Genomic DNA, 22,390 nt, shown 5'->3' on the forward strand with positions numbered 1-22,390 from the left:
AGGGGAGAGGGAGAGGGAGAGAAATCAAGATTCTCCTCTTTTTCCAAAGTGACACATATACACCAGTTTACTTTCTTCTGATTATTAACTAGCATCTCAATAATTATGTTCCACTTGCCCTTAAATTCTGCATCCAATCAATTCACTGAACTACAAAATTATCTACAGAGCAGAAAGGAAGACTACAGAGTATAACAATAAAAACTAAACTAGTGCAGAAACTAAACACTTATGAAAATTATCAGATGAATTTATATTACTACTTTTAAGAAAAATATTTAAAAATTTAATAAGCATTCTCTCATGTAGGTCCATGCAAAGAGAAAAATACAGAAGCAGATACACAGATTATCTTAAAATGGTAAAAGTAAACAATACATACATAGTATATTTCTACACTGGTTCATTTTTCAAGAAGCATATAATTTTTTAAATAGAAATATAGTACAAAAATACTGTAATATTTTTAGATAGTACATACCATTTTGCTAAAAAAAACCACATCATATTCTTAAACAATCTTACATATATGCATTCAAAATATTTAAGTGAAGACACTAATCCTAACATTTATTTCTACCAAACAATGATTATTACAAAAACTACCAAAAAACTGGAACTCTACCAAATGTAAAAAGAAAATGTGAAACTAACATTTCGCTTGAAAAATCAAGACAGAATAGTTGGTTAAATTAGGATAATAACCAGGACAGTTTAACACAGAAATAACCTTAAAAACGATTTGAATCTATTTGTATGGGGTCATGGTTTAATTATTTAATTGGCAAACAGAGTTTTTCAGACTTCAATGAGAAGGCAGAGGTGATGAGGATAAACAGTGCTGCCAAGTGACTTTGTGAAAAGGCAGCTGGTTCATAAACAAAAGAGAAGAACCTCAAAACTACCATGATTCCTGGACCTGGAATGCTTCTAAAAGAACGGGGTAGTCCAGTAAAGACCTCCAAAGTTCACACCCAGAGGGTATGAATATGCCCAGAGGAAAAAGACAATAATGGATAAGCACCCTAAAGTTGCCTGAGATCATACAATTCTTTCTCCTCTCAGTGAAGTAACTAAAGAATAAGAACACTTACAGCAGGGAAAGGGAAAACTGTAATATTGCCCAATTTTAAGTTGCTGTGGTTTTCTTTTTGTTTTTGCTACAGAGCATAGTAATTAATTATCCAGCACTGGTACAATGTAATCCCAGGCCTTTATCATCCTCAACTCCTCAGTGAAGTCTCCTATAAATACACACACCACCTATATATGATAGTAAAACTCATGAGAAAAATTTGTAACTCAAGTTGAAGAAAACTATAATGGCTTAATTTTAGTTCTTTTATCTATTTTAACTTACATATGTGACACTTAACACCATTAAAATTAACATTTATTTAAAAATGCATTATGAAATTTAATTTTTGACATCAAAAGCATAAAGACACACTAAACCACACCAAAATCAGCAAATTTTGTGCTGCAAATATTATCAAGAAAATGAAAATGTGACCCATGAAAATCATATATAAACAGAATTTAACTCAGAATATACAAAGAACTCTTACAACTGAATAGGAATAAAAGAGTTTAAAAGGCACACAAGATCTGATGGGCCAGGGATGTAGCTCAGCGGCACAGTGCCTATAAGCTTGAGGCCCTGAGTTCAATTCCCAGTACCAAAGGAAAAAAAAAAAGGGTAGAGAAGATCCAAACAGACATATATAGCCGAACAAGATATACAAGGGGTTCATAAGTACAGGAAAGTGTTCAACAACATTAGGAACTAAGGAGATACAAATGAAAAGAATTATAATACTTCTCACTCACCACAAGTGACATAATAAAAGGACCGTCATCGGGAGGACATAGAGCAAACAACCATTTTGTATTGCTAGTGAGAATAAAAATTGTGCAAGCTGGGGATTTAGCTCAGTGGTGCGGCCAACTGCCTTGCAAGTGCAAGGTCCCACGCTCGATCCCCAGTACCAAAATAAAATAAAATTGTGCAGACAGTTTTAAAAAGTTTGAAGTTCCTCAAAAAGCTAAGAGTTACCATTATCACCAAGCAATTCCATTCCTTGGTACATACCCCTCAAAAATGAAAACATGTACACAAATTCATACAAATGTTCACAGAAGCATTCTTCATCATAGTCAAAAAGTGGAAATAAACCAAATATCAATCAAATGTAGAAAGGGTAAGCAAAATATGATATAGCCATACAATGGAATTATCAGCAATAAGAAGAAATCTTAAGTTCCTATGCATATGACATGGATGAGCCTTGAAAACATGCTAAGTGAAAGAAAGCAGTCACAAAAGACCTCATATTATATACTTCCATTCATACAAAATATCCAGAAGAGAAAAAGCCATAGATCTATGACAGCCTGGGGTATGAGGAACAGAGAATGGGAGCTTTAAGGCAAAAAGGTGAGGGGTTAGGGGTTTGTAGTAATGTATTCTACAACACCTGTGATAATGGATGCACAACTGTGAATACACCAAAAGAAAATTAACTGTACACTTCAGCTGGATAAACTGTGTAATATGTGAATTATATCTCAAATTAAGACTAAACTACAGAGAAGAAAAACAGAGGGACCTTCACCAGAGTGAGTACTATGTTTGGACTTTCAGCTTCCAAAACTGAGTTAAATAAGCCTTTTCTTTATAAGCACCAAGTCTCCAGCACTTCATTTTAGTAATGGGAAAATGAACTAATATAGTTCTGGGTAATATTTTTTCAGTTTCTGAATTTTTAAATTTTTATCATAAAATTTTGTTTAGATTATCAGTTTTCCCCTAAAAATAAAACATCACAAAAATTCTAATTATATGTAGAAAATAGCCATAAAATTCTGAAAGAATGATACATCACTGCATTAATTAGGCCTAAGAAAGATCTTTTTAAAAGGTAAAATCAATTGGAAAAGATCAGTTTATTTGGCAATATCAAACAGCAAGCCAAACAGGAAAGATAAGCATAAAAAGTATCAACCTGATCAGTAAAGTTCAAACCTTTAAATCAAGAATATAATTTATCTATGTAACAGGCAAAATTGATAAAATTATAAGCTATATATGTGTTTGAAAAGCTAAGCAAAATTTATAAAGTATGCCATTTAGAGTTGTTTTGACATACAACTTTAAAATATTCTATTTATTTTTTTAAAAATTTAAACTAGGAACAAAAGCTAAATTTAATTAAGTACATGTAGGCATTTACTCGTATACTTTAGTTTTTTCTCCACTGATCAATTAATCATGTTGTTATAATAATGTATTTCCTAATAATGAGCCACCTTTGCATATCTGCAATAAACTAATTATGTAGCACAGTTTTGTTTTCTTTTCTTTTTTTTCCCCCGTACCAGGGATCAAACTCAGAATCTTGAACTTTTGAGGCAGGCACAGAACCAGAGCTAAATCTCCAGGCCAAGCACAGTTATCTTGTAATGACATTAATATATTTATTTTTAATTTTTACACAAATATCCATAACAAAATTATTCTGTAAATCCAGATATATTAAGTAAAGACAGGTGGTTAGAATTTGCTTATATATATATATATGAGACAAAAACACAGGGCCAACATGTCCCCTTCCCTTTTAATTGCCAGAGAGGGCAGGAAGTGACTGCTGACCATCATGCCCCTCCCTGAATTCCTGAAAATGACTGTACAAACAGCTCCAGCATCTTTCCACCACTTCTGTGGTTGCCTCAGCAGCCACATTCTAAAGCAGGCTTGCTCCTGCAGCCCTGATGGAAGCCACAGCTAGCCACCAGCCACATCTCTCTTTACCTCTCTGGAGTGGCAGAGGACCACAGCAACAGAGAAAACATCAGGAAGAGACCTAGGGTCAATGCTGGTGTCCCTAAAATCCCCAAATCCCAATAAGCCAAAGTCAGTATGGCCAACAATCCTGGAGACTCCTCCAAAGAGGTAGTAGCAGTCACAATTTTAGCCCCACTATTTAAGCAGAAACATGGAAGTTGTCAACCACGTAGCCAGTTCTCCATAGTTGGCCAGCTGAAGCTGTCCTAGATGCTCCATGGACTCTAGGGGAGATATCTGTCTTGGCAGTAGCAGGCTTAAAACACAGACTTGTCCGAGATGACTTCAACACACAGCCACTCCAGATGACTCTGATTTGTAACTTACAGATGATCCCCCTCTTCTCTGTCACTACTTCAAAAGTTCCCAAAATGCAGGAAATTGAGCATGCACAGAGTTGCTCTTCCTCTACAGATGCAGTGTTCTCAAGTCCTTCTCAGTGTGCTAATACCTCTGTACTGCCTCATTCAGGTGACTTCAATGGGGAAAAGGCTTCCAGGAAAATGCTGGGGTCAAAACCTCAGTTCAAACTGCAGAACCATTCTGAAAAGTGTGTTTAGCTTCTAAGCTCAAGTTCTACTTAGGACAAAGTGGACAGCCGACAGCGCCAGGAGCCATTAGCCCAGAACCACTCCAGAGAGTCAGAACAATGAAGAGGCAAGAGCTACAGGGACAGGCAGAGACTGAGAACTATGGAAATCTGCAGACCTGCGGTAACCTCAGGTAATCAGCACAAGAATCCCACTGAGGCAGCAGAAGCTGCTGGAAGAGCTCTGGAAAGCTGCCAAGGGAGCGATGAGCCTTGGTTGCTGAAGAACTGATAAGGATATCTAGAAGCCTTCAAGAGCTGTAACATCAAGACCTGTAACACTTACAGCGGTAACGCTTAAGGGCTAGGATGCATTGGTACTAAAAGTTCAGAGCTGTAACATTAAGGGCCACTGAAAGAGAAAGCCTGTACAACCTCAAGGTAGCTACGCTTTGCCTTTACATAGTCTCTGTCCAAACTGAGCAAAGGAACCTTCAGCTCATTGGTGATACATACATGTGCGCCCACTTCTTAAAGTGTACATGTATCACAGAAAAATTAGTTGTAAATATGTAAAGAAATGAAACCTCTATATAACCTACTCAAGGCTTAAACAACAGAAATGAGTTTTTGCATGAAAATGGTATGATCTCTAAGTTATGATACTCTACCTAAAAAGTCAAAATATATAGAAAAACAAGTAGAAAAAGGGAAAAAATGGATTTCTATCAACATAAGATTTTAAATGGCTGAAAATTGTTACTCGTAATTTTAAATATATCCTTAGAAACAATTAAAATTGTCTTATAAAATACTCAACAATTTAAATTTTGTAAAATTGTATTTAAATCATTTATTGTAAATTTCAGAGTAATAAGAAGGTCTTGATTTACTCTTTTTTATAATTAACTATAGAAATGTTCTCATGCGGAAAAGAGGCATTACTCCACTACATTTTCAAGGCAAGAAAAAAAAAATCAAGAAGGAAATTAAAATCTTCTTAATTTCTAGGTGTCTCCATAATTTCAAATTCCATAATACCTTGTTCTCTTTAGATTCCCTCTGACTGTGTGGCATTAAACAAAAGTAAAATGTATCATTTTGACATAACACAGTAATGCACTTGGCATTTCTAATCTAACAATCTACTGCTTACCCACCCTAGGATCTTCCAACATCAAAATTGTTATTATCTCATACTTAAAAACTAAGCTCAGTTACATAGAATCATCTTACGTGTCTTTAGTATAACAATTGTAAAAAATAGATTCAGTTTATACAACAGAAGATTTCCATGCACAAGTGTTCTTCCACTAAACACATCATATCACAGCAGTTCACTGACAAAAATAAAACAGGCCACATTCAAAAATGAACCCTATTTATCCCTCATTCACACAGGACTCTAACACAAGACTAGTATTCCCAATATTTACAGCTGGTAACTTCTACTTTTTCCCATAATTTATAATTCCAGGGAGAATTCAAAATAACACAAGCCTACCACAGTAGCTGAAGTTCAATTCTTAATGTACAGAGTAACTGAATTGTTACAAATCTCTTAATCCTTCATCTTCTTGAAAAAGGAGCTCCTTCTAAAACACTACAAATAGTCATTTACTAAATGCTTATAACTGGCCAAGAGCTTTGCTAACTGAGTGAAATATAACTAATTCTGACAACCCTATGGCATAATTTTTATCACTAACATATTCCACAGAAGAAACAGTTGAGTCACGGAATCCAAGTATGAAATGAACTCTGTTTAAATGCTACCAAGCAGTTTCTTTTTTCTTTTTAAAGACAGGCAAAATTCTGCTCACAATATCTGAATAATCAAATAAAAATTTAAAGAGTTAACAAATTATATTATTAGAAAAACTAGAAGTCATCTGACCCTAATATCTTAAACCCTTCAAGAATGTGATATAGATTTTATAAGTATAAAGATAAATTACAGCGGAAGTTTTAGAGTTCACACAAAGAAAAATTTCTTCATAATCCTGAGGGCTATACATTAACAGTCAATATTATATCAATGATTCTGACTCTGAAAGTGAAAGATACTCTTAACATAGTTAAATAATAAACTCATTAGTGTTCATTTAATTCAAAGATTATGAGTCTTAATATTCAGGCAAGATGAAAGCAAGAAAAATACCTATACTGGGCTGAACTGCTTAAGAAAAAATATAAACCATTTTATTTATTCACCTTGTAAATTAACAAAAGAAAACTATTTTTAGTCCTTTAAATGAAGTATAACATAAGAAATGAGATACTCTTATAAAGTGTTTGTAAAATAAAGTGTTTGTAGATGGGGAGAGGAGGAGGGGGTGAAGGGAGGGCAGGGACAAGGGGGAAAAAATGAGAATCAAGACTTGTCATGTAGAGGTACAAGATCCCAACAATGAATGTAACTGTACTGTATCTCTAAAATGTACCAATAAACTCAATTAAAGCTGAAAAAAAAAAAGAAATGAGATACTCTTGATTATGGCCTTTATAATTTATTGGAGAAGGGGAAGAAAGAGTAACTGGGGAAAAAACTGAGAGAGCATCTGCAAGCCTTTATACATACACAAGACAAAGACAAAAGTAAACAGACAGAGAGATCGATATAGGCACAAAAGTGACAAGAAAGAAAAAAGTAAATATAAAAAGGACAGAGACAGACATAGAGTTACTCACAGAGATCCTTGATGGCATAATCTCCACCTAACTAAAATGTTATAGAAACTGGTACCCTCTACTCTTTGAGTATAACAATTTGCCTTACTCATAAAATATAAGGAGCTGTTATATAAAGGGACTGAAATTGTTTACATTCTTAAACATCAATAATTTTGCTTTACTTAAATATAAGTTTATTTGCAATAACCTAGTCCTAAATCATTTTTAACCTACCACACAGTACTATTAATAACCAACAAGCCAAGTACATACTAAGAAAAAATTGTTTTAATAGTCTTCACCTTTCTGTTCCCTATAAGACAATACAATTTAATAAATCATAAAATAACTTCAACTCTAATTGATTTCCTGAAATTTTACAAAAACTATCAAATTCCCAAGAATCAGTACTTTCCATGTCACCGTTATATAATAGCATTTTAAAAATATGAGTGGAGTTTACTATAATTTTTCTCTTTCATCTACCCTCAAAGAATTAGTGACCACAAGAAACAGAATGGCTAATCAAAATTTCTGATTATGACCAATTCATATTAGACTAGTGTCATCCCTCTTGATTTCTGCTTGATAGTCAATCTAAACCTAGTCTTAGTATTCACTTTGGAAATGCAATACATAAATTAGAAAATCAGAAAAACTGAGAAAGTAAGGAAACAGATCATCTGGGCCAAAAAGAATTACTTTGTTTAAAATTTTAAAATTTCCTCAATGAAACAAAGACAGTATACAAAAAACAACTTCAAACATTAAATGCTAAGTTTTGAAAATAAACCGCTTGCCATCTGTATTAAAGGAAACAGTAAAACCTAGTATTTGCTCAATGTTACTGTGGGAAATACTGCACAGTGCTTAATATGTCTTACTTCTCTTGTCATAAAATCCAATAGGAAAAGTACCACTAATGTATAAGTCATATAGATGAGAAAACTGAGGCTCAGAAAGGTTAGTAAACTTTCCAAGGTTAACATGCTTGGAAGCGACAAGACATAGATTCAAATCCAAGTAATCTGACACCACCCATCACTCTCAAGCAAAGGTGTTCATATTTTTTCAAAAATTCAATTTGTGATACACAAAGATGATCAATGCTTTGAGTCCTAGTACAAAGATAAACTCACACAGTCATATAAACCTTGCATTATTAGTGCCTCTTATTTAACTAAATATTCTGTGTTATGAGACATAAATTTCTAGAGATTTTTTGTTCATAAAATATACTCTCAACGCTTACTGGTTTTTCTAAAGCTTTTATTTACCAATACCCATTATTTGTAAAGTTTATTATTTCTTTATCTTTGTTGAATTCTGTCCTTCAAGTGCCCGCCAACCTCCCTGTAGTCCATTTCATTTGCCTCTCCTAACAGGACTTCCATGGGATTTGTTTTTGTTTTTAATCTTTGTTTTGTGTCGTTTTGTTTTGTTTGAGACAAGATCTTGCTATATAGTTTAGGGTGGCCTTGAACACACCAAGCAGCTCAGGATGGCCTTGAACTCAGTGATCTCTGCCTCAGTCCCCTAAGTGCTAGGATTATAGGAGTGTGCCATCATACCCAGCTACAACAGTATCAAGTGTTGAACACTTAGGTACTGCAGGAGGAAAAGATCAGATATAAAATTAGCTGATTATATTAACATTGCAGTCTGATTTAACATCAAAGGTGTTTCTCAGCTGAGAAAAAATATGAGAAAAAAGCTATCTCACTCAGGAAGGGAAATCAAAAACAAATTACAAAGTGGATAACACATAATATCAGGTTATTAGTACCTAAAACTTTTGTAATAACAAAGATATGAAGTTTTATTTCATATTTAACTCTTCCACAGTACCACTTCTTACAATTTCCAAGCCTCCATATTCTCCACACATGCATGTTGTCACACAACTGTAGCCTGAAAATAAGTGACAATACAAAGAATTGGTATACCTATCCTGTGCCGAACCACAAGCAGGTTAAAAATAATTCCAGTGTTTCAGGAACAAAACCAATTTAGGATTAAATACAGCAATATCCAAAGACTCCTCAAAAATGCAGGACTAAGGTCAAAAGCAAAGCAGGATTTACCTAAGGTTTTTGTCAGACGCACAAGAATCTCTCGTAAAATCAAGAGAAAACAGTACAGTAAATCAACAATGATGAGCCAGGCATGGTGGCGCACGCCTGTAATCCCAGCACTCCAGAGGCTGAGGAAGGAGGATTGCTGTGAGTTCGAGACCACCGTGGTCTACATAGTGAGTTCCAGTTCAGTCTCAACTACATAGTGAGACCCTGTCTCAAAAAACCAAAAAAAAAAACAATGATGAACTATCAAAATCGATATATATGAGCCTCTCAGTAACTTCAAAAGTTTATTACATAGATTATTTCATAGATTAAACTGAAGAGAGTAAAATATTTCATTGAACTTTTCTGGCACATATTACTTTTGTATACAACAGAACTATAGGTGAATAAAATGACTTAACAGTACTGTAACACTGGCCTTAAAAGGCATTTTAGTCAAGAGGCTAAGCATTTGTGTTCCTATAATTTCCAACTCTCAAATCCATAATCAAACATCTTCTCATATGTATCTGTAAAATCTCAAGGAAGCAATAAAGTTCCTACAAGCCAAAACACTCAACAAACTGCCATGAAAATCAGCATTATAGTAATATTGTAACAAAGCTTTAAGTATATCTAGGTCAGAGATAAAAAATTTTATGGATTAAGTACCCATGAAATCATAACAAATATCAAGTAATAAAAGATATAAAATAAAGCTCCTTGCATTTATAAGTTTATATCAAAATAAAACCTCAATCATATTTTTCCCTGTAGGAAAATTAAGACAACTATATTCCTAACTAAAACCCCTCGATATTTTTCTTTTGTCCTACTAAATCTCAAACAGAACTCAATTGCCAGGCCCTTACTGTATAAAAGGTCAAATAGAAAAAAAAGTAGTCAATTATGTATAGCTGATTCTGTGATAGTTTAATTTTATCTTAGTAATTTTTTACTTTCATCTCAATTTTTCTTGAGGGAATTAAATTCATTAATTCAACATGTAGTTAGACCTAGTAGAGTCAAACTCTTAAGTGGATACAACTTTAACTGTAACCTCAAGAGCAATCTAGTAGGAAAAACATAAAATAAACAAATAAATATATAACATGTGGAGGCAGGAGCAGGGGGCCAATTATTACTTTTATTAGGGAATTCAGCAGTCTTTCAGTAAAATTTGATAGGCCATATGACAGTTAAAATTGGGCTGTCCATAAAGGTAATAAGGGAGAGGAAAAAAAAATATGAGAAGCTGAAAAAATGGAAATAAAGTGTTTGTAAATAGGGAGGGGAGGAGGGGGTGAAGGGAGGGCAGGGACAAGGGGAAAAAATGAGAATCAAGACCTATTATGTAAAGGTACAGAATCCCAATGATGAATGTAACTGTATTGTATACCTAGATTGTACCAATAAACTCAATGAAAAGAAAAAAAGAAAAAAAATTGGGCTGTCCACTTGATTGTCTTGAGAGCCACTTAGGAGATTAGCAAAGAACATTTCTAATGTAGGTATGTGAGTCGGGGAGGCATGACTTTGGATACTAGTTCTAAGACCCTGCCTCTCTGGCCCTGTTCCCTGCTCTGCTCTAACATAACATTCCAGCCTTGGGGTAGCCTACTATGGACTGAATCCTGAAACCGTGAGCCAAATAAACCTCTCCTCTAAGTTGAAAATGTCAGGTATTTTGTCCAGCAATGGAAAACTAAACAATACAACCAATCTCGGAGACTTGCATCACAGTGTTTTCAGCAAAAACAAAACACAGATTCACAGGAGAAGGGGATGTAGCTCAGTAAGAAACTCTTATCTAGCATGCTAAGGCCCTTGTTTGTTCTCTAGCACCACTAAATAAAAAGGATTCACAAAATTTTCATTTTTCTTCTGTGTACTACACAAACCCAACCTCACTATAAATTATCTTCAAGCAATTACAGACAGTAGAGATAGGTGGATTCTTCAGTTCTAAGAAGCTCATTTCAGAGCTGTCAACCAAATGATAGTAGCACTTGGGGGGGGGGTGCCGGGGATCACACTGGGGACCTTGCATTTGAGGCAGGTGGCAGAACCACTGAGCAAAATCCCCAGCCCCAAATGATAGTAGATTTTTACCTAGAGTTGTAAAGGTGATCCAAGTCATACTTACCTTTTAATTACATTCTCCAATCTTTTCTTCCCTTTAATTTTTTACATCTTAATCATATTTTTTGTTTTGGTCTGACCAAAGGGAGGGAAAAAACACTGCAAGGCATCAACTGTAATAGCCAAAGAGGCAGAGAACTCAACACGAGACAGCAAGATTTCTGAGGGCAGGCTTCCAGTCTAACTCCATCCAAACCAGAACTCCTTAGCATGTGCCTAACACAAAGTAGGTATATTTGTGTTTGTTGAACAGATTAATTCAAAAATCAATCTCCAATACAAGTTATAACCAAAACTTTGTATTATCCTAAATAACAACTTTCATTTTAAGAAGTTACCAGGGCTGATTAGAAAGTAACTAAAGATTTCCCACAAACATTTCAAAATAGGTACACACAAATGACTGCTCACCCTCAAAAAGGAGTCACCGTTTTCAAAACATTTTGGGGAGCTTCTCTTTGAGAAATTCCAGCAATCTGGAAGACTGTGGAAGGATTGTAGGTTAAAGCACAGGCTGGGCAACTTAGCAATACCCTGTTAAAAAAAAAATAATAATAAAATAAAGAGCCAGGCATACTGGTGCATGCTTCTAATCACAGCACCACGAGCAGCTCACGAAGAAGGATCACAATTTGAAGTTTGATTTGGGCAACCTAGAAATTCAGTGAGACCCTGATCTAAACATTTTTAAGATTTTTTTTAATTAAAAAAAAAATTAAAGGCTGGAGATGTAGCTCAGTGTGAAGACCCTGGGTTCAATCCACCATACACCAAAACAATTTTTTTTCTACCCTCATTTACTAATGTATCATACTTGCTCTCAGTCTATTCTTCTTTCATTTAGTCCCCTGCATTCCCTGAACTGTACCCATGGCCAAGGAACCATACACCAAGAAGCTAGTGAACAATAAAGCTAAATGGAGATCAAGAGTGGAATTCATATTAATACAAGGCATATAAATAAAAAAACTGAAGTATTAACTACTAATATCTGTATGACTGACAATTTACAAAGTATCATACCTTCCATTACCTTATTTGATTTTATACCACTGTGAGAACATCTAAGAAGGTACTATTATCCCAGTTTTACACAGGTTAACTAATGCTCAGAGAGTTCAAAGAACCTCCCCAACATCCCATATAAACAAATGGTAAAGTAAGGACTCATCCCTTTTAATGCTTAACATATAGGTTAATTTGTGTGTTGCCTCACACAGTACTGTAATATGTTGATGGGCTTAAATACGCAAAACTACAATTTTAACCTATTTAGTCAATTTCAACCACTTACTATTTAAAAGCTGTCCATCCACTTGCTTCAATTCAAAGTACCTCTCCTTTCAAATATTTAAGACCATGATTATCAAAATTAAACCTGACTCCAAAATAATTCTACATCACTGCCAAGTGACAAGGCAACTTCATGCATGGTCTGTGAAACCAAAACACAATTTAAAAAGCCATAATCTGAGAACTTCGCTCAGGAAGCTATAAAGTAGCACTTTGCTTCACCATCAAATGGCTAGTTAGTGCCTAGCACTAGAAACTTTCATGACAGAACCTATTTTCTATGCCTTCCAGAAGCTCACCCTCTCTGCTTTTTCAGAATTAGTTGAGGAAGCTTAGTTGATTCCACCTAAAGCAATCTATTTCAAAATCCTCTCATACCCTTTTTCTTCTCCTTTTACTAAGAGAATTCTCTCTATTCTATAAACTATAAATGACACATATACTATGTAAGCTAATAATTTGATTAAATTAAGACATAATAGCCCTCTGCAAAATGTATGCACATGCTGATAGTTTTACATTAAGCAATGAAAGGTGACACATTTGCAGGGGCCCTATAATGCACAAACAAATGCCTTAAATCTTTAAACCTACTTATTTCCTACTTCCACTCCAAAATTTAACCCCTTATTTCCTCAAATAAAATAAACAAAAGAAATTTTATATAGTATACATACAGTGAGTGTATTGCTAAAGAAACCATCCTTTATCAGGATCTATGGCAAAATGGTCATCAAACTTTGGAACAAAGGGCAGTAATATACATGTAGCTCAGTGACAGAAAGCCTCCCTAGCATGTGACAGATTCTGGGTTCAATCCCCAACTCCAAGAAAAATAAACAGACATGAAGACATGAAGGCACTTTTCTCAAAAGAAGATTTAAGGTCAACAGGTAAATGGGAAACTGCAAATAAATATCACAATGAAATGTTACTTGATACCTGTCAGAGTGGCTATTTTCAAGATGAAAGATAACAATATTGGCATGTGGAGAAAAGGGAACGCTTGTGTACACTGTTGGTGGTAATAGAAAATGATATGTAAGTTGCTCAAAAAACTAAAAATAGAACTACCACATGATCTAGCAATCCCAGAGTATATGTCCAAAGACTTCAAGTAAATATATCAAATGATATCTGCCTTTCTACATGCATTGCACTACTGCACACAATATCCAAGATATGAATCAACCTAAGTATCCAAGATGAACAATCAACACGGAGGACATTATGCTTAGTAAAATAAAGCAGACAAAGAAAGATAAACATTGTGTGATGTCACATGTAGAATTTAAAAAGCTGAACTCAGAGATATAGAGAAGAATGACTGTCAGGAGGACAGGGGAAATTATTGGTCAAAATGATAAAGTTTCAGAGGAAGGAAATCTTGAGAACAACGGAACAAGGTGACTATTATCAGTAATAATATACTATATATTTTAAAATAACTAAGAATAATTCAAACATCTTGCCACAAAAAATAAGTGAAGTTATGGGTGTGTTAGCTTAACTTAAATATTCCTTCCACACTGTATGTTTCAAAACATCACATTATACCTCATAAATGTATGCAAATATTATCATCAATGTAATATAACATTCATGCAAAATTTTTAAATTCTTGGAAAATAGCAATACTCATCTTGGCTACTCAAAAGATGCTAAACAATGTTGTGCTTATAGCAGCAAACCAGACTGACTCTATTGACTTCCTTTATAAAATCCTTTTTAAATACCAGAGATTTCTAAAAGTCTGCGGTTTATGACTTTCCCCAACTGTTTCATACCTGTTACACTCAAAATTGACAATTAGTATTAGTATCTAAAAATCAGTAAATCTGAATGGATATAACTGAACATAAATATAACCTTTTTAGGGTCCAGGGTAGCTCATTGGTGTTGCCACCTTCCTTGCAAGCGCAAGGTCCTAAGTTCGATCCCAGATACGGGGGCGGGGGAGTATTTAACATTCGCTTAATGCCCCCACATTCACAATCAATAACATTTTTTATCCACTACTTTTAAAAGCACAGGGGCCAGGTTTTTGGCTCAGTGGTTCCTCCACCTGCCTCACAAGTGCAAGGGCCCGAGTTCAATCCCCAGTACCAAAAAGAGAGAAAAAGAAAAGAAAAGAAAAGAGCACAGAACTAGTAACAAAAAGCTACTTGGTTTTTATGCAAGAACTTCCAGAGCATTCTGCAGCACTTGAATCAATTCAGCATAATTTCCCATATCTTCTGTACCTTTAGTTCATTACAAATTCTCAAATTCATAATCTTAATAGCTTTTGAAATCTTAAGAAAAATTTTAAAAGGATGATGAAAATTCACTAATAAATAATTCATTACATTCTAATGCAGTGAGAATTCAAGCTAATTAAAAAAAATCTCAGGTAAACAAATATCCTGGGCCCTAATTTTGACATAAAAAGTTGATCTGGGGAGAGGGATAGAAAGTTAAGTATTCTTGAGTATACATGACAAAGTTTTTGCCAAATGTGATAGAAAAAACTCTTAACAAAGGCAAAGACAGAAGGAAAAAATGTTCAACTGGGCATTAAAGTGTGTGTGTGTGTGTGTGTGTGTGCATGTGCATATGCTAGATGTGTATTTCACCTTTGTATGAAACATGAAAAAACACACAAGTACATTCATACAATTAGCAACCTTTGCAAATAACTCATCTGTATTTATAAGGGTACAAATTGAAACCAAAAAGTTAGCAATGAGAAATATATAACTGGGCCTGTCCTTTCAATGCACACTTACCTAATATCTTTCATTGGTTTCAAAGTTCAATGTACATATTAGTTTGCTCAATTGAGAAACTTTTCCTTTTAGCTTAACTTTGATAGGTGGTGTGGTTTATCATTTCTGAAATGGTTTTGATAAAGATATACTTTGAAAAATGCAAAATTAAGGTTTCATATAAATATTTATCATTGCTGTTATCATGTTCTATTTACTGAGTATCCTCACCTCCTTAAAAAAATACCAAAAAGGGTATACTAGTATTGGCTACAAAAAAAAAAAAAGATACATTACATACTGGGCCATAAAAAAAAGTACATAATTTTGAATAAGAGGTGGCTCTAACGCCTGTTACATGATTTTAAACAAACCATTTTAACTTTCTTAATCTGTTTCCCACCTCATGAGTGCAGATCATATCGCCTACCTTAATGCTGATATAAAGGAACCAATTACACAGTAGAATTCACTACTTTCTGAGCACAGAAAATGCTTGCTGAACATTACTAACAGAAAGACAGGACTTTCTTTCAAAGTAGCTCACAGATTAATTCACAGCTAAAAAGAAGTACCACACTATTAATTTTTATAAGCAGTATTTATCAAAATTTTTAATCTAAAATATTTCAGGTATATTTTTTACAACTTAGAACCCTTGTTTAAGAGAAAAAGGTAAATGCTGAGGTTAAGCAAAGACTTTTTCAAGTACTGACAATTTCTCAATTTAACTACTGACAATTTTCAGATAAGCAAGTGGCACGTTTTAAAATCTATCAAGAGACGTGAATACTAATCATTGCATTGCAGCTGAAAAAAATGGTCAGTTTTCTGTACTGACAATCAAGGGATGAGATTCCAGATTCAACTACGTTATTAATGATTGACCTTGGACAAGTCCCCAGGCTTCAATTTCAGCTATAAAATAACTACTTGAAACCACAGATGATAATACAAGTACAGTGTAATCTGGGTCTTACTTTGCAGCAGGAGCAGTTAACAGAATGACAACCACCAAAGTAGGGATGTTGGTTCTACCAACTGCAACCATCTACAAAGTACACGCAGGCACAAAGCACAGACGTGCGACTTACTATCATCATTGATTTATGTGTAAAATATTTCATTTAAATGTAAAATTATATTAAAGCACAAAAGCTTGGAAAGTTCAGTCTAAATTAAGACATTAGCATTTTACTAGATACTATTTTCATATGAAAGTATTAATATCCCCTTAAATTTTAAGCCAAGTTTTATCAAAAGATAATTTCATAAAATATTGTACATTAAACACAACACTAAAAACTTGCAAGACTATGTATTCTCATCAAAATGTCACACTTAAGGTAAAAACAGAACTTCTGCTAAATGTTTTTTTTTTTTTAACTACTGTACTAATAGCAGCAGAAACATATAGTCACAGTCTCTGACAATGAAATTGACTGCAGGAATGAAGTCTGTGGAATCTGGAAATATAAAGCAAACTTCTAATTACTCCAAATAAGTAGTCAGAATTACAATCAACCAATAAAGACTTACCAAACACATCATATGCCAGACTATGTGCATAGGTTAAGAGCAAACACCAATGTATGACGTTTCTCACAGTTAAATTACAAGGACTCAGAAAGCCAAGTAATTTATCAACCCTTTTTACACAATAAAAGCCACTCATCTACAAATAACTTTTATTTCCTTTTTGGTACACATAGGACTGCTTCCTACTGCCCATTAAAACGGTTTCCTATCCCCAATTCAGCCCACAAAGATGCCCAAACCAGTTACTGACATCAAGCTCCTCACAATGCTTAAAGCAAAAAGCTTCTAAGAAAGTATTTTATTAAATCCACAAGCTTCAGTATCTTACGTTCTACGATGCCTACTCCTAAAAATATACCACTATATTTAACTGTACAAACTTTGGGTCACGTAACCAGTTACAGCAATTTAGTTCTTCCCCTTACAGTACTGCTAGTAGAGGCAAATTACTTCTTCAAAAAGTCTGGTTTTTGCAAGGGACAGTAGTAGGCAGTAGAAAACAGAAATTGATTGGCTCGTCACTGTTGCTCTACTTCCATTTCAGGTCCAAGGAGAAAACTGTTCCACAGAGAGTTGCAAAGGGGCCAGACGCAAATCAAGAAGGAAGATGTTAAACTTTTGTGATTACGACGATTTAAACGAAAGATGACAGAACGTGGGGGAGGGGGTAACACCGAAGTACGCAAGTGAAGCTTCAGGGAAAAGGTCCACTCCCCGAAGCAAAGGAGGGAGTGGAGAACGAACCGGTCTGGCCAAGCGACAAACCCTGAATGCTGACCGAGCCAGGAGGGGCAGGGCCGCGGAGCCCGCGAAGTGAGACCTCGGGCAAACTGCAGGGGTGCAGCAAGGGGCAGTACGGCGGAGGAGCAGCGCTGCCACAGAGCAGAGTGTAAGGGGACACCGGAAGGGACGGTGAGTTGGGAGGCACCGACAGCAGGCGGGAGTCCAGCGCAAGGAGCGACTGGCGAGTGGCAACTGCAAAAGGCGAGGCACCGGAGCCGGAGGCGGTGGGACTCTGTTGAGTCAGCACAGCTCCTACTCTGGGGGCACTTGTAGGATCCCCGCAGCTCCTCCAGCCCAGAAACCCGAGGCGGAGGGTCGAGCCCACCGGCCAGAGATGGTGGTCTCTGACGGGCTGGCGCCGGCCCCCTTCCCATTTCACAGGTAAACACTGGCCGCCGTCGCCGCTTACCTCTGTTAACATTATTACACCTCGGGGAAGTGAGGTCCTTCCTACCCTCGCCGCATGGCAACAGCCGTAGCAGCAGCGAAAACTGTCCGGGCCGCCGCCAACGGCGGCAACTGTTCCTTCAGTCTCCTCCCGGGCGGCGGCTTTACTCGGCTTCGCTGGCTTCCCCCCGGCCCGGCTGCTCGCGACGGACGCGCCGCCATCTTGGATGAGCGACGTCCGCGTCTCCCCGCGACGTGCGCCCCCATTGGCCGGCGTGGGAGCCGCCGGAGTCTCGTGACTGTCTCCATAGCGCCGGCGCGCGGAGAAGCGGAGGCGGGCGCTGGCCCGCCCACTGCACCCTGGGGCAGAGCACCCAGGGCTTGGGCGCCCGGGCCAAGCAGGGACCGCTGGGAGTGGAGAGAATCCCAGGCGCCGCGGTCGCGCAGGGTTCGGCGTTCGGATCCGCGGAGGTCGCTCGTCCTTCTCCACACGCCGGGTTAGGCCAGCCCTGGGGAGGAGCGACACTGGCAGAGGCCGAGATTTGGCCTGGTGGCGTTGCGGACCGCGGGCGTCTTGGGAGCGAGGAAGCAGATTCCCTGCAGGGAAAACTTCCATCGCGCGTCTCCCTGGGCCCGCGGATACCGAAGAGCGTCCTTCACCGCCTGGGCTCCGAGGGTGATCTGAAGCCGCTCCCCGCGCAGTCCTTCTGTCCGAAACTTTGACAGAAACTTTCCTTTGTCTCTACCAATCCTCAGTGAGTGCTCTCCTCTCTACAGGGGTGCGCGACAGGTTGTAGATGTGATACGGGCATATCGGCTTTACCCTGATCCTGGCCCTTCGAGTCAGGACGCTGCTAATTAGGTGACTCACCAGCACCTGCACAGTAGTAACCACGAGGGTTGTTTTTCTCCGTGGAAGAGACCTTTCAAATAAATCAGTGCACATCTTGCCTTTTAACTGCTGTCTCCACGGCTTTAACTTTTGGGTGTGTTTGTGTATCACACTGAGCAGATTTCAGCAGATTTTGTAAATAGTTCCATCTTAAATGGGACCGCACTGGAAGGCTGGGTGCTCAGAAGCCCCTGAGACTGACACCATTCCCACTCTACGACGAGATGTGTTAGAGTGTGTGGAATTAGAGGCACTTATTTCTTTTTGAGTCAGAATGAAGGGCCTTACTTCAACACACTGTCGAACCCTTTGTAGTCTGTTTTATGTTAGAACCCAGTTTCCAAAAAAAAATCTGAGAAGTAATTTTTAAGACATAACCAGCAAAATGCTTCCATCTCATTCTTTAAAAAGTTGTAAAGGCATTTTGATAAACTACGGTCGGCAGTTCCTTCTTTCCCTTTACTGGAACCTTTTTCCCTCCACAAAACCACTATTGTGCTAAGTGTAATTTACTTAATATGTTACTCTGAAATTCTCAATACAGAGAGTGAAGCACTACAAACCTGTATTTTCTATTCTGTGTGTCCCTAACAAGAAAACAAAATGGTTCACTTAAGCAGTTCTGCCACAATTAAAGTAAAATCCTGACTTTTACTCCATTTAACTAATTGTAGCCAAGTAATTTTTGTTGTTTTGATCTGTTTTGTGCATAATTTCCACGTTGCCAGCAAAAACCTTCACCTCTGTAATACAATACAATATATTACTGGTATTGAAAGGTCAGGCCATAAATAGGAAATAAGATTGGAAAATATAACCTGGACTGAGGTATAAAGGGAAAACAAGAGACACTAGAGATAAGAAAGAACCTGGACAAAGATACTGTTTCAACCTGTAAATAAGAAAACAGAAACAGGTTCATTAATATTTAAGTTACTAACTAGTGAACTAAAACTGTAATTTAGGTGTCTGGTTCGAGTTTTATTTTTTACATCTTTTTCCTTCCCAGAGCAAGACATTTTAACTTATCTTAAGGGATAAATTAAGTGTAGGCACAACTTGAGGTTTGATATGACCTGGATATGCTTTTAACAATCAAGTTTGTAGACCTAGTAGCAAACCACAATTGCTAGTTCTTCCACTAGCTTCCCAGTTTTCTCAGCTGGAGTCCTTTCTTCCACCTGAAATTCCCAAGGTGGCTGCCTTCACAAGTCCTACCCTACACCCCACCTCTCTGACCTTAAGCAGTTTGTTCCATCTAGCCAGGACTGCTCCTGTTCCTATAACAGCATGGCACCCTCTGGCTCTGGTGTCTTTGCCCTACCTAGAAGGATCTTGCCACCAAATACCTGCAGGAAACCTACCCTAACTATCCCATTTAAAATGATACTCTCCCCTAGTATCCATCCATCTTTACCTCAGATGTTTTCACAGTAGTTAGACCTTCTGAGATGAGAACTTACTTTTCTTTCTTATTCTCTTTCTTTTACTGGAATATAAGCCCCATGAAAGAGGTCAGGGATTTTTCTGTTTTGTTCAATGATGTTTCCTTAGTGCATGAAATAGATAATGTTCTTTTAAGTGAATGGATGAACCATTTCCTAAAAGACTCTATAGAAAGGACTTGTTAAAACTAATTTAAAACAACCTAGTTGGACATGCCTATAATCCCAGCACTCATGGGAGAATCATATTTAAGGCTAGCCTGGGCTACATAGTGAGGCTCCGTCTTAAAAAAAAGGAAGAGGAAAGAAAAAAGAAACTTTTGTGTTGAAAGATTAAATTACTTAAAATTTGGACATCCTGTGTTCTTATCTTACAATTACAGGAACATCACTTCTGCCACGATAATGCCAGAGACAAAGTTTATGACAGAATTGCCTTCCTCTTGGCCTTCTCAAGTCCATTTGGATATGAATCAGTTTGTTTGCTAGCAAGGGAAGCAAAGTGAGTAAGGTTCACTTTTTCAGAGTTGTGGAAATTGAGTGATACGGTTGGAAAAGAGAATGCCTACATCAGCAGCTATCTTTTAAAAAACAAAAATAATTACCTACTTTGGTACTAATTGCAATTCCATTCCATGTGATCTTAAAAACATCCTATCCATATCAGGTGTTATAAAGGATCTGAAATACTGGGCTCTTTGGTTTACAATAAGAAATTTAAAACAAAACATGCTGTTTTAAGTGTATGATAAGAAGACAAGTGGTCCTGTTATTGCAAAAGGTTTGATTCCCAACAACATTGTCTAGTCTGGTTAATACAAGAAGTCAAAAAGAAGTAAGGAGCAAAAATCAAATGTGAAATGCTTTCAAACAAGCCACTGCCAATAATTTTTAAACCTCCTAGTGAAAACTGAATATCCAGGTTGTCTACTATTTTTGGTTTTGAAACAGCAATTTCTCCTATATATTCAGATTGTCACAATTTGGCCTATTTCATTTCTGACTAGAAAAGTATAGCAGTAACTCCCCAAGCAAAATGTATCTATCGAACAGTTGTCATATTTCAGTCTTTTGGTATTCACCATTTTTAGTTCTATTTTTAACTGACATAATTGTACAAAATTACACTGTATAATCAAATAAAAAAATAAACCACCCCAAACATCCTTACTTTGCAGTGAAACATTCAAAATCCTCTATTCTATCTCATTTGAAGTATATACATTTTTTAAATTAAACCACTTAACTCCAGTTTCTTCATAATACAAAATTTCTAGTGTCATCTACCACCTCTTCTGAACATTAAATACGAGTGTACATTCATTAACACAATCTAGGGTTAAAGTCCACAAATCGGCTTTGCACAGTGGCAGTAATGTAGCCAGTGAGGTTTGTCCAAGGTGCTAATTGAAAGATCACAAATCCACATTGAAATAATGATTAGCAACAGAGGAGTCACGTTCTAGGAACAGATACCACCATGATATCCCCATTCTATCTTTAGTAGGGAAATCATAGGCACATATCTCAGGGCATTTAAGGGCTTTCCAGTCTAGCTTCAAAAAAATCCCACAAGAGTTTTTTTCTTACAGGGTGATTTTTTAGGAAATGCTGAGCCATTCAAGACCATGAGACAGGCAGAAATAATATTGTCTGGGGTTCTGCTGATAGCAGATTGAATCTTAAAATGATAATATTCATAAGTTTCTTCAATAATCTACAATGATACAAATATCTAAATAGCATTATATTGTGAATATATGAAAGTTTATGGTATACAGTGGACCCTTGACTAAAACTCAATCAATTCTTGAGGGCCAGTTATAAATAAGTCAATATAGCCGAGATCTGGCTGTTTACCTGAGTACATGCTATAGATAATAAGAAGCAGATGAATCTTCCATTAACCTAATTAACCCGTTTGTATATTAGGCCAGTTGTAACTTGAAGGTCCACTGTGTTTCAGATGTGTTACTAGGTCAGTGGTACCCCACTCAATAGTTTTCAAAAGAAATACAGTTAAATTACAAAAATTAGATCTAGTCACTTTTTC

General features: G+C 36.6%; 1 protein-coding gene across 1 annotated transcript in view; it reads right to left on the reverse strand.

Annotated features, from left to right (window-relative positions):
• The window catches only part of Snx13 (sorting nexin 13), a 120,436-nt gene extending 102,340 nt beyond the window's left edge, over window positions 1-18,096 (reverse strand). The window contains exon 1 of the mRNA XM_010643332.3: window positions 18,023-18,096. Coding sequence (XP_010641634.2) covers window positions 18,023-18,034 — 12 coding nt within the window. The 5' untranslated portion in view covers window positions 18,035-18,096. The remainder of the gene's footprint in view (window positions 1-18,022) is intronic.
• Between the last annotated feature and the right edge of the window lie 4,294 nt (window positions 18,097-22,390).

This window comes from Fukomys damarensis, unplaced genomic scaffold (genome assembly GCF_012274545.1).
Source record: "Fukomys damarensis isolate Sample0158 unplaced genomic scaffold, DMR_v1.0_HiC HiC_scaffold_4, whole genome shotgun sequence".
NCBI classification, from domain to species: Eukaryota; Metazoa; Chordata; class Mammalia; order Rodentia; family Bathyergidae; genus Fukomys; species Fukomys damarensis.